At 36.5% G+C, this 14,016-nt stretch overlaps 1 protein-coding gene across 1 annotated transcript in view; it reads right to left on the reverse strand.

Moving 5' to 3' along the window:
* Dach2 (dachshund family transcription factor 2) overlaps positions 1–14,016 on the reverse strand; it is a 494,618-nt gene that overhangs the window by 31,738 nt on the left and 448,864 nt on the right. Inside the window, exons 8-9 of the mRNA XM_048336074.1 lie at positions 1,599–1,747; positions 1,326–1,473 (exon numbers count right to left, since the gene is read on the reverse strand). Coding sequence (XP_048192031.1) covers positions 1,326–1,473; positions 1,599–1,747 — 297 coding nt within the window. The remainder of the gene's footprint in view (positions 1–1,325; positions 1,474–1,598; positions 1,748–14,016) is intronic.

Consider the following 14,016-nt stretch of genomic DNA (forward strand, 5'->3'; position numbering starts at 1 on the left):
TTGATTATACTAAAAGGTCAAGTATTCTTATATATACATGTATATTGTATATGTTGTCATAGTTTGTGTATGTAATGCCATATATTATTAATATGTAATATACATGTGATAAATATGTGCAGATATACAATTTTCTTTCCATTGTGGAAAGTTACATAGTTTACAAATTGATTTTTGTGCATAATCCAGTATTTCTCCATTTTCTGCTCTTTGTCTCCAACTCTACTTCCACTACTCAATACTCGTTACTACAGTTTGTACCATTTCCTTGCTTCTCTTCTTACACATTATTACCTGCTACCATTTACTTCATAAAGCTGAAAGGCTCTCTTCTAATTGTATATAATTCCCAATATATGAAGTCTTTTCTCTGTGCATATGCTGAAGGCTCTGTCTAGAATACCCACACATCTCCTATGTTCATATGCCCTTATTGAGCCTACTGATCTTTTAAGATACAACCATAATATCCAATGCATATCCCATGAAACTAGGGAAATTAAAGGGAATGGTTGCATTGTGAGGGATAGGGGAGAATGATGAAAAGGGTAACATTAACCAATATACAATGTACTCAAAATGACATGTTGAATGGTATCTCCTTTGTACAACATTTTAAGGATAATAAAAATAATTTTATAAAAGATTTCAGCATTTAATATCTACATTCCCAGCAAGCTAACCTAACTAAGCCTCTGTATACATCCCTCCAATGTACACATTTGCTTTTTACCAATTGGTCTTAAAAACAAACTGGTTGTGTCAGCCTTCTACAATGTAAAATCTTCAAGGATTTACAGGAACTGAGTTTCACTCTAATAATGCAAGAATCTAACACTTGTTCTAGCAGAAGAGTAATTCATGTATAATTATTTATATTCACAGAAATATTCTAGATTTAGGTATACTTTCTGAATTGATATAGAATAGTGAATACCCGTGTTTTCAAATATGCAAGTGACCCATAGTACAGATCTAATTCTTTTTGGTTTTGTTTTTGTTCCTAGATCCTCACATCTAGTGAGGAAGTGCTTTTTCAGGTGGTTTTTTTTTTTCATTTCTTTATTGTTAAATTGGTATACAGAGGGGTTACAAGGGAAAAATGAGGAAAGAGGTAACAAGTTGGATAAGAAATGTACTCACTGCCTTATGTATGAAACAGATCTAATTCTTTTAGCACAGAAATACCATACAATCATAACCTTATGGCTTATACACAGGATTAGATTAGTAGATGGGCATTTCTTTTCAGTATTTCTAAGCATCCCCTGAGAATAATTCCATTACTATTGAAATACTAACAACATGATATGCATTAATCTTACTTCTGCTTTGAAGCTCCACTGCAAGCTGTCTTTCAAGATTTTCTCTAATTTCTCTTTCTCTGTAGAGCTCCATTCGCAGCTCCTTCTTTTCCTGTTGAATCTGCTTCTCCTGGATGCGAGCATTATCCAAGGCCACTTTCAGCAGACCCTGTCAAAGTACATCAAATGGCATGCAGTTCATATTATCTGTGTTAACTTGGCAAATATGGAATAATTTATGTAGGTGCTAATGTCTTGTATTACATTTATTTTGTTTATAGAAATAGTGTTGACCTGAATGTTGGTCAACAGAGTCTCCACAGAGGACAAACTATCAGCAAAAATGAATGGTCCAGGGAATCCGTGGGGCAAGGCCTGCCCAGGAGCCAGCTGTATCTTGTCCAAGGGTGACTTCATTATTGGAATTTGAACTGGTCCCTCTTCTGAAAAATAAAATTAACATCAAGAGTTTTTATAAGTTAATAGTTCAAACATTTCACCAGGTCACCTCTAAAAGATATTAATAGACATTCTGGTCCTGTAACAAAATGATGAACATTCACAATATAGTCTACCTATTTTCCAGCTACCTCTATTTCTCTCAAATGATTCAATATAAAATGAGAATATAAAGGAACATTTATGCCTACAAAAGCAATGAGTAGTAAGAAATTTTGTTTATATACAATTGATAAAATGTAAGATATATACAATCAACATGTATTTTCATAAATATAAATATTGACTCTTTGGAAAAGCACAGTGTATTTTTTTCCTCTCTGTATTTGCCTAACTACCCATCTATCTTCATTATTTTGACAGCTTCATTGAGGAATACTTTACACACAAACATTCACTTATATTAAGTGGATCCTCTGTTTTTAGTAATTTTGCACATTTGTCTAACCATCACAACACACCAATTGCTAGGATATTTGGAGCTCTTCTCCCAAAATGCATATCCATTTACAGTTCATCTATTTTTTGACTGAATCCCTTGATAGGCTTTATTTTTCACTCTGTAATGGTTTGCATTTTCTGGCTATTGTATACAAGTGGAATCATAAAATATGTAATGTTTTGTGCATGGCTTCTTTCACATGGATTTGTACATGTTCTGTTATGCAACAGCAGTTCCTTTTATTTTCGTTGTTAAACAGTATTTGACTCCATGAATATACCACCTTTTGTTCAAATATTAACTATTTGGTAAGAATTTGGATGTTTCCCATGGTAATATACCCAAAGTATGAAAAATAGGCTTCTTTCAAGTTAGAAGCTTAGTGCCTCAAAATATTTTAAATTGTTATTATTATGTTTAAATAGTTGTACGAGTTTCCATTAAGCAGAGATTTTTATGAATACAATGCATCTTAATCAAAGTCACCCCATTGAACATTCTCAAACAACCCTCTCCTACCCACCACTTTCCTCATTCTTCTTAATTTTGTAGGATATACATTGGATTCATGTCTGCATTTCCCCCCTTCTTCTCCTCTGCATTGCTCGACCTCATTCCCCTTGACCCCATCCCATCCCCTTTGAGTACTCTCTTTCTTGGTGTTTTACTTTGCTGAACTTTAAAGAATTACACTATTTGAGGTCTCACTTGAATCTTCCATATTCCAGTGATTGCATTTGTATACACTTGCACACCACCCAATATATTCACTTGTGAGTTTGTAAGCTAAATCTGGATATGAGAATCATTCAAAGAAATGAAGGCATGAATTTAGAGCTATACATTTTCACATTGTTTGGAAGGAAAAAAAATAATATTGGGACTCCCCTCTAATTCCCTTCTCCATTTTTTATGGCTTTACTTTTACTTTCAAATAAACAGGTTTTGCATATTTTCCCACCTTTTAATTCTGTATTGGTTAGAGAAAACACACTTGTACTACTAGACAGCATCAAGAGCTACAGGCTCTCCATCTGTTCAGCAAAATGATAATCCTACAGTCAGTCTGCAAAGCTTCATTTTAGACAGTAAATGAAAGAACGCATGGAAAACTGCTTTGTAAACATAAATACTATAACAGGACCAGGAAGCATAAAAAGCAGAAAATATGTTAGGGATTTTATAATTACTATTGTTTACCAATGTTTAATAGGAGTATGAAATTCTCATTTGATTTAATAGGAGGACCTACCAAGGTGCATCTTACTTACAAAGTGACATTGAATTGAAAACCCTTTGTACAACTAATTAAGGACATAAAAGATAAAATAAAAAATACTTTTTAAATCTTGGTTTTGGTCTGGCTCCTGTAGGGATGCAAATATAGATTTGCCATATAGCCAGATTCTTTTCAATTGTAACCAGCCTTTATATTTGGTAGAGTATTGAGCCCTATCTATTTTAGAGTCATCATGTCTTGCTATGGTATTTCTCATGTGAGAAGTTGAGACATGTATTGAGGGAACCTTCAGTGAGATTACTTAATGGGATATAATTTTCTGTGAATAAAACGCTCTTAATATAGATCTTTTTTTTTTTTTTTTACCATTTTCTATTGTTTTCAAAATGAATAAGGACAAAAATGCTAAATAATTCATTTAGAGAACTGAGTTTTATATTATGTAAATCCCAATGTTAGAAAGAGTGTTTATTCGTCTGAAAGAATTTAATAAAATGGATAAATGATTCTATTACATTCTTTACCACAAGAATCGATGATATCTATCTTCTCAGGAATTGCCTTTTAGAAAACTTAAAAAAGACTGCGGCTTACTGATACATGCATTTCCTAAAAGTTTTATTTACATATTCTACAGTTATGTTAATTTGGAATTTAAGATTAGCTCTCAATTCAGTGAATTTTTTTTGTACTGTGTTTCATTTTGTTCTAGATAACTGTGTGGAACCCAGGGCCCTGGCAGTTTGCAGGCAGGCACTCTATGTGTGACTTGAGCCACACTCTCAGCATTTTTGTTTGTTTGCTTGCTTGCTTTTTCTTTCCTCCTTTCTATTTTTTTGAAAAAACAAAAACAGGGTGCCTCATTTATGCCTTATATACTAGGACTGGCCTGGAATGCTATCTCCTATTTATGCTTTCCATAAATGGAATGAAACCATAACATCTTTCTCTTTCTTCCTCCTTTCTTCCCACATTACTTCCAATGTGACTAGTGGATTTGGAAGAGAGGTAACATAGTCATAAATGATGTGACTATATATACCTACATGGTTTTCTTGGTATATTTTCTTATAATTTTTAAACCTAAAACACATTTCTTAGCTAGAAACTCTACTTGTGTGTGCATGTGTATGTGTGTGTGCATGCACATGTATGCACATGCCATCCTGGGACTTGAATATAGAGGCTTTGCACTATCCCTGACCTTTACTCTTCAAGGACAGCACTCTACCACTTGATCCACACTCCACTTCTAGCTTTTTTGGTGCCTATTTGGCCATAAGAGTCTCACAGACTTTCTTGTCTGGGCTGGCTTTGAACCCTAACCCTCAGATCTCAGTCTCTCAAGTAGTTAGGATTACAGGCTTAAGTCACTAGTTCCTGGAAGCACTACTGTTTTAAGAGTACAGTTCTCAACAACTAACCAAGCAATATTATACTTTCATTGTTATTATTTGTTATCTACACTAGGATATTATTTTGTCTTCTCCACATGAGTGCATTAAGAGTGCATCAAATGACTTTATGGTGATCCATTGGGATTTATAATGACTAGAGTTTCTAGATCTTTGCATTAATGATTATACATCACATCGCAAGAGTTTACCTAGTCTGCAAGATCTACTTTTACAAAATAAATGGCTACAAAGTCAGAACATTGACTCCCTGTTGTTTCAGGAATAGCATAATATTTTCCTTGAATATATATTTTGTATCAGGACAGAGTTCTTAAAATTAATGGATTTGTTATTACAAACACACACAGTAGTTAGAATCTGAGAGGTCCTCTTTCTATAAAAGAAAGCAATATATTCAGTATGCATAAAACAAAATTATAACTACTTTAAAATTTCTAGAAGTCCTCTATTTGATGATGAACGAAATGCTGTTAAATTGGCTGAAAGGAAAATTACTATTGACTATGAAGATGGGTTGCATGGTCTATGGATTGTAATGTTTCTATACAGTAGGTTGAAGTTTCAAAATAATATTAGTCTTCTTTAAAGAGATAGACACAGCTGAATTAGGTGTCGCTTGCTGCAGTGAAGATCAAATGCAAAAAGAATCATATTTCATCAGACCTAGTCAACACCAGGAAAATAAATAGAAAAATAAGAGGTATACAGGCAATGATTTATTTTGATAATCTGGCCCAAGAGAGACACATAGAGACAGCACACAGATCTAAGCTTCTTCCAAAAGACAAATAGGACACAGAGGGTGGGAACCGGGATGACAGTGCGGCAGAGGTCACATCGATTTTCAGCAGCAGTTTTCACACAGATGAGATAACCCTGGACTCTATTTGGCCCATTGTTCATATGCTACCTGTCCCACAAGCAATAAATTTCCTACTCCTAGAAAAAGGGCAGTAAAGAAGAAGGATTCTACTTATGACTTCTTATGATTAAGTTTCTGTGCTAACCAAACATGCTTTTCAGACCAAGGTCACATTGCATGTTAAGGTCGGTAATAGCCACAAGCTAGGAGAAGGATATTATGTTTCCATGTACAAGAGTGGAAAGTGAGGCTATTCATCATGTTCCTCCCCCCCCTCCCCCACCGATTGAAATCTGGTACAGAAATTAACGATAAATCTATTAGAAATTGACTTCAATCTTCTAATGGGTCTTCCAATCTAAATCTAAATGGCATCTACATTGTGCTCAGAGTTCAAATAAAGGCACTGTTATGTAGGAATTTATTAGCCAAAGTTGAGAAATCCTAATTGATAATAAAACTAAAAACAGGACAAGTGCCTGAAATACAGACTGCCAGAGAAATAAGAACATATCTTTGTAACCACATGAGAGTTTTGATAATGTTTTTATTTAAAAGGATAGCATTCAAAATGTGTATATGAATACCCTTATCAGCACATATATTGAAATGATATAAACCAAAAGAGAAAGGAAGGGCAAATGCTATCTATTCAAGGACATGAGCAACCTTTCCATTTATTGAAGCAAAGTGAAGACAGCTTTTATTGAGCCTGTTTGTTAAACCTGCTGTACTTTGTAATAGCACTTGGGAATCCATGTAGAGGAAAAGCTCTTTAATTTCTTACTTAGAGCCCAGATGAATAGATGTAAAAGTTGACAAGAACATAATTTGTAGGGGAGAAAGGAATAAATATATGGTAAATGCCACAAATGGGAAAGTCCCTTTGAAAATTAAAGTCAAGGCTGCTAGAGACATTTTATATGACTCCAGTGGTTATTCTCCCACTTTTTTGTGTAGTAAAATGTTTCTTCTTCCCTCTGAGCTTTGAAAATTATACTACAAGAATAGAAACTGACTCACTGAGTAGTGGGGGAAAATGCAGCTACCTACCAGGTCATCAGTTTTATTCTTTTACAAATAAATTATATTCCATTATTTGATTTGAGTGCTTTCCCCTAAATACAGCTGGCCCAAGGGACTTTCCTTTGTCGATGTCATTAGTATTACATTCAGCACAAAGAAGACACCTGCTTCCCTCTTCCAAACTGAGGAACAATAACAACAACAAAATGACCAACTGCTGTGTAGTGAGGTGTCTTGCATAAATATAAGGAACGTTGCATAGTCTCAGTTGAACAATGACTCCTCAAGCATTGGCATCATCAAATATAGAAAAGAAACAATCTGATCTCCTGTTACATTTCTTTAGGGAGATAAGAATATTACAGACAAATGGAAATAGCTAATAGCAAAGGAATAGGTAAGACATTGAGACAGAATTCTGTGAAAACCTATTGCAGTCCTATTTTCTTTGAACCCTCAGATTAGAAACACTGTAAAAGTCTCCTTTGTACCCAGAAAGGCTACAAATCAAAGAAAGGTTGGACAAATGGGACTGCATCAAACTGCAGAGCTTCTGCACGGCAAAGGACATAGCTCGCAAGATAAACTGAAAGCCCACAGACTGGGAGAAGATCTTACCGGACATTCAACAGACAAAGGCCTCATCTCTAAAATATATGCAGAACTAAAAAAAATTACATTCTTCCAAAACAAAACCGCAAAGAACCAATAGCCCCCTCATCAAGTGTGCTAAAGACTTACAAAGAGACTTCTCTGATGAGGAAATGAGAATGGCCAAGAGACATATGAAAAAATGCTCTACAACACTGGCCATAAAAGAAATGGAAATCAAAACAGCATTGAGATTCCACCTCACCCCAGTAAGAATCTCATATATCAAGAAAACTAACAATAACAGCTGTTGGAGGGGATGTGGCCAAAAGGGAACCCTACTTCATTGTTGGTGGGAATGTAAACTGGTTCAGCCTCTCTGGCAAGCAGTATGGAGATTCCTCAGAAGGCTAAATACAGAACTCCCTTATGACCCAGCAGCCCCACTTTTGGGTATCTATCCAAAAGACCACAAACAAAATCACAGTAAAGCCACCAGCACAACAATGTTCATCGCAGCACAATTTGTCATAGCGAGAATCTGGAACCAACCCCTCCATAGATGAATGGATCAGGAAAATGTGGTACATTTACACAATGGAATTTTTTGCCTCTACAGAAAGAATGACATTGTTCCATTTGTAAGGAAATGGAAGGACTTGGAAAAAGTTATACTAAGTGAAGTGAGCCAGACCCAAAGAAACATGGACTCTATGGCCTCCCTTATTGGGAATAATTAGTACAGGTTTAGGCAAGCCATAGCAGAGCATCACAAGGCCCAATAGCTATACCCTTAGGAACACATAAGATGATGCTAAGTGAAATGAACTCCATGTTATGGAAACAAGTGATATATCACAGTTGTAACTACTTTCAACGTCCTATGTGTATGTGTAGTTTCTATTATTGATGATGTTCTTGTATCACCTTCCTATGGTTGTACCTACACTATCTCTGTAATCTTATCTGAGTATATTGGAAACCGTGTTTACTGGTATTGGAAGTAGGAAATTCAAAGGGAATACCAAATTTGAGAGACACAGGGTAAAAAAAGAGAAATAACTACAAAAGCAAGACTTGCAAAACTGTTTGGTGTAAGTGATCTGAACACCTGGGGGGGAGGGAAAGGGGGGGAGGGAGGGGGGCATGAGGGACAAGGCAACAAACAGTACAAGAAATGTATCCAATGCCCAACGTATGATACTGTAACCTCTCTGTACATCAGTTTGATAATAAAAATTTGAGAAAAAAAAAAAAAACACTGTAAAAGTCTCCTTTGTACCCAGAAAGGCTACAAATCAAAGAAAGGTTGGACAAATGGGACTGCATCAAACTCCAGAGCTTCTGCATGGCAAAGGACATAGCTCGCAAGATAAACTGAAAGCCCACAGACTGGGAGAAGATCTTACCGGACATTCAACAGACAAAGGCCTCATCTCTAAAATATATGCAGAACTAAAAAAAAATTACCTTCTTCCAAAACAAAACCGCAAAGAACCAATAGCCCCCTCATCAAGTGTGCTAAAGACTTACAAAGAGACTTCTCTGATGAGGAAATGAGAATGGCCAAGAGACATATGAAAAAATGCTCTACAACACTGGCCATAAAAGAAATGGAAATCAAAACAGCATTGAGATTCCATCTCACCCCAGTAAGAATCTCATATATCAAGAAAACTAACAATAACAGCTGTTGGAGCGGATGTGGCCAAAAGGGAACCCTACTTCATTGTTGGTGGGAATGTAAACTGGTTCAGCCACTCTGGCAAGCAGTATGGAGATTCCTCAGAAGGCTAAATATAGAACTCCCTTATGACCCAGCAGCCCCACTTTTGGGTATCTATCCAAAAGACCACAAACAAAATCACAGTAAAGCCACCAGCACAACAATGTTCATCGCAGCACAATTTATCATAGCGAGAATCTGGAACCAACCCAGATGCCCCTCAGTACACGAATGGATCAGGAAAATGTGGTACATATACACAATGGAATTTTATGCCTCTATCACAAAGAATGACATTGTCCCATTTGTAAGGAAATGGAAGGACTTGGAAAAAATTATACTAAGTGAAGTGAGCAAGACCCAAAGAAACATGGACTCTATGGTCTCCCTTATTGGCAATAATTAGTACAGGTTTAGGAAAGTTATAGCAGAGGATCACAAGGCCCAATAGATATACCCTTATGAATACCTAAGAAGATGCTAAGTGAAATGAACTCCATGTTATGGAAACAATTGTTTTATCACAGTTGTAACTACTTTCAATGTCCCATGTGTATCTGTAGCTTCTATTATTGATGATGTTCTTGTATCACCTTCCTGTGGTTGTACCTACACTATCTCTGTAATCTTATCTGAGTGTATTGGAAACTGTGTATACTGGTATTGGAAGTAGGAAATTGAAAGGGAATACCAAATTTGAGAGACACAGGGTAAAAAAAAAAAGACAAACAACTACAAAAGCAATACTTGCAAAACTGTTTGGTGTAAGTGAACTGAACACCTCCGGGGGTGGGGGGGATGGAAAGGGGGAGGAGAAAGGGGGGTATGAGGGACAAGGTAACAAACAGTACAAGAAATGTATCCAATGCTTAACGTATGAAACGGTAACCTCTCTGTACATCAGTTTGATAATAAAAATTTGGTAAAAAAATCTAAAAAGGGAAATCAAAGAAGACACAAATAGATGGAAAGACCTCCCATGCTCATGGGTAGGAAGAATCAATATAGTGAAAATGGCTATATTGCCCAAAATGTCATACAAATTCAATTCAATCCCCATCAATATCCCAGCTACATTCTTCACTAAAATAGAGAAAACAACCCATAAATTCATATGGATCAGGAAAAGACCTAGAATAGCCAAAGCAATGCTAGGCAAGAGAAGCAGTGCAGGAGGAATCACAATGCCAGACTTCAAGCTCTATTATAGACCCATCATAACAAAAACTGCCTGGTATTGTTATAAAAACAGACCTGAAGACTAATAGAACAGAATAGAAGACCCAGAAATAAAGCCGCATTCTTACAGTCAGCTGATATGCTACAAAGGAACTAAAGACATACAATGGGGGGAAAAAAGCCTCTTTAACTACTGGTGCTGGGAAAACTGGCCAGCCACATGTAGAAAATTCAGAGTAGACCCTAGCCTATTACCATGCACCAAGATTAACTCAAAATGGATTAAGGACCTCAACATCAGACCTGAATCCTTGAAACTACTGAAGGACAGAGTAGGAGAGATGCTAGAATTTATAGGCACAGGTAGGAACTTCCTGAATATAATCCCAGGGGCACAACAGATAGGGGAGAGTCTTGACAAATGGCACTAGTACAAAACAAAAAGTTTCTGCTCAGCTAAAGACATAGCCACCGATCTAGAAAGACAACCAACCATATGGGAAAGGATCTTCACCAGCACAGCAACAAACAAAGGCCTAATATCTGTCATCTATAGAGAACTCAAAAAACTAACCCACTCCAAACCCAGTAAACCAGTTATTAAATGGGCAAAGGAGCTAAAGAGAGACTTCACAGGAGAAGAGATAAAAATGGCAAAGAAACATATAAGGAAATGTTCAACATCCCTGGAAGTAAAGGAAATGCAATTAAAAATAACCCTGAGATACCACCTCACTCCAGTTAGAATGTCCTATACTCTGAACTCAGCCAACAACAAATGCTGGAGGGGATGTGGGGAAAGAGGAACCCTTCTCCACTGTTGGTGGGAGTGCAAATTAGTACAACCACTTTGGAGAACAGTATAGAGGTTCCTCAAAAAGCTCAGCATAGACATACCCTATGACCCAGCCCTACCACTCCTAGGCATCTATCCTGAACAACAGGTCTCAGGATACCATAAATACATCTGCACACCCATGTTTATCACTGCACAATTCACAATAGCCAAAATATGGAAACAACCCAGATGCCCCACTACAGATGAATGGATCCAAAAAATGTGGTACCTATACACAATGGAATACTACATAGCGATTAGAAATGATAAAATATTGGTATTCGCAGTGAAATGGTCAGAACTTGAACTTGAATGTTGAGCAAGACAGGCCTAGGACACAGAGAACAAAGGCGCATGGTCTCCTTAATATATGACTATTAGAGTGCGATGGGAGGGGGTACAGTAGAGACCAGGTCTGTGAAAAACTTCTTTTCAAATGTTATTTCCACAGGTTTGTGTCAGCGACCTTACATTATGTATTTAAAACCAAACAACTACTAAACATAAAAAGGTCTAGAATAGACCTATCAGTGGATCACAATAGCTCAACAGCTATGTACATATGCTCATATAAGACGAGGATAAGTAAAAAAAAAAACTCCACGAGGACACAGGAGGATTCTATTGTTCATGTCACATTTAAAGTTCTAGGTGAATTTCCTTTGGCATAAGCTACGTGGTTACTGTATATGATTTTGGTACACTGGGTATTGTATTTATGCCTACCTGATCTAAGGAAGGGAAAGAAAAACGAGGGTGTAAGATATCACAAGAAATGTACTCACTGCCTTATTATGTAACTGTACCCCTTTTGCACAACACCTTTTCAACAAAATTTAAGTAATAAAAAAAAGAATTTACAGAATAGTATTTTGTTTCCTCAATAACCAAAGACAAACTTGTGATTTTATAAGCAATATGTCTGGTATTAGTAACAAGATAGCTGGAAGACTTCAAAGTCCCATTATCTGAGTTGTAACTTCCCTTAAATTTAAGTTGCACTATTCATTCTCATGAACACTTAGAAGTTTAATGTGAGTGGAGTTTTAAATGTGAAAACAAGGGAGTGTTCATTGTCCTAGTGCTGTCTGCCTGCTGCCTCTGTGTCTTGTCCGTTATTCTTATCACATTTTGCATCTTACCAGTGTGAATGCCATATTTTTTGCACGCAAAATTGATGCAGCTTGCTGGTATTAGTTACTTTCAGCAGATTCCATCTTACTTTCAGGTAAAATAATTGTACTACAAATGCAAAATATGGGGCTGGGAATATGGCTTAGTGGCAAGAGCACTTGCCTCCTACACAGGAAGCTCTGGGTTCGATTCCCCAGCACCATATATATGGAAAAGGGCCAGAAGAGGCGCTGTGGCTCAGGTGGCAGAGTGCTAGCCTTGAGCAGGAAGAAGCCAGGGACAGTGCTCAGGCCCTGAGTCCAAGGCCCAGGACTGGCCAAAAAAAAAAAAATGCAAAATATGCTGTAGTAAGGCTGGGATGGGATTTTCATGAACTTTATGTGCCTAGGATTGTGTATCGCTTTACTACTTAGGTTATAAAATTCCAGATGATTATTCTTTATTGGATATTGATGAGGGATGTTATTCTCTCCCTACTTGCCTAAACAGTCGAGTCTGTGGTCAGAAAAAATATCTATCAATGACATCTCATAGCTATTTAAAGTTTACCATCCTTCCAAATGATGGAAGGACATACACGGTACTCCTGATTGCTTAACAAAACCACAAGACATAACCAAAGTGGCCTAGGCAAATTATACATGCTTACTGTTATTTCTCCCCTTTATTATATATCACAAATACATAATCACACATCATCACTGAAACCAACTACATACATACATATATACATGAATTAATAACATTATCTTCAAGGAATAAAATACTCCTAATAAAAATAGAGATGTCAATGGCATAGGTCTACTTTAACATAAGAATAGTATTAAATTGTATTAATTATATTCCTGATATGATGCTGACATTCCCTTTGGTAATTTGTAAGTATTGTTTCAAAGTTGCCTACTTTGTTCTAATGGCCAGCTGTGATTTTTGGCAGTACTGGGATTTGAACTCAGGGGCTATCACTTGGTCTACCACTTGATCCATACCCACAGCCTATTTAGGTTGGGCAGATTTGGCAGTCCTTGGAATGTGGCCCTCCTAGCTAGGCTTACTGCATAACTGGGACCAGAGATGCACACTGTCATGCCTGATTTACTTATTGGGATGAGGTTTTTCTATGTTTTCCCAGGGTATCCTGGAACTATAATCATCCTAATATCTGCTCCCAAGCAGCTAGAATTACAGGGGTGACCCACCACATCCAGCAGGCATGCTACCTTTTGCAATATTCTGTATCCAAACACATACAAAGTTGGTAAAGAATTCATCTACGGATTTGTAAAACTGGTGGAAAGCAAATTCCCTGTAGCATTTTAGTACTTGGAAAAATATAACAGGGCAAAATGTTTTTCTGTAAACATCTTAAAAGCCTTATGAAGGCAATGGCTTGCCAGAGCACCTGTTTAAACAATTTGAAGAGAAAGAATAGTTCTTACATACCAAAGCTCATTTTTTAAAAAATGTCTCTGATTCTTTTAAAGGCCTACCTTTTGAAATTTTAAAAGAATTTAAGTGCAATCTAATCTGTGTGCCACTATGATAATGAATAATCTGGCTGCCAATTTGGAAGATTACAATATTTTCAAAAAATGAAGCCACAAACTGCATTTTCCCCTCTACAGAGGTTTTACTCTTGTTGAACAAAGTGTGTTTGATTACTATCATTTAGCAAAGGAAAATGACATTTTTACATTCTCAATGCGCTGTATATTTTTGTGTAAGGTTCAAAGAGCCAGAGAGGGAAAAATTGCTCTGAAGGTAGAGAACTTTAGCATTTAAGTTAAAAATTTAAAT

The sequence above is a fragment of the Perognathus longimembris genome, chromosome 28 (assembly GCF_023159225.1).
Source record: "Perognathus longimembris pacificus isolate PPM17 chromosome 28, ASM2315922v1, whole genome shotgun sequence".
Classification (NCBI taxonomy): Eukaryota; Metazoa; Chordata; class Mammalia; order Rodentia; family Heteromyidae; genus Perognathus; species Perognathus longimembris.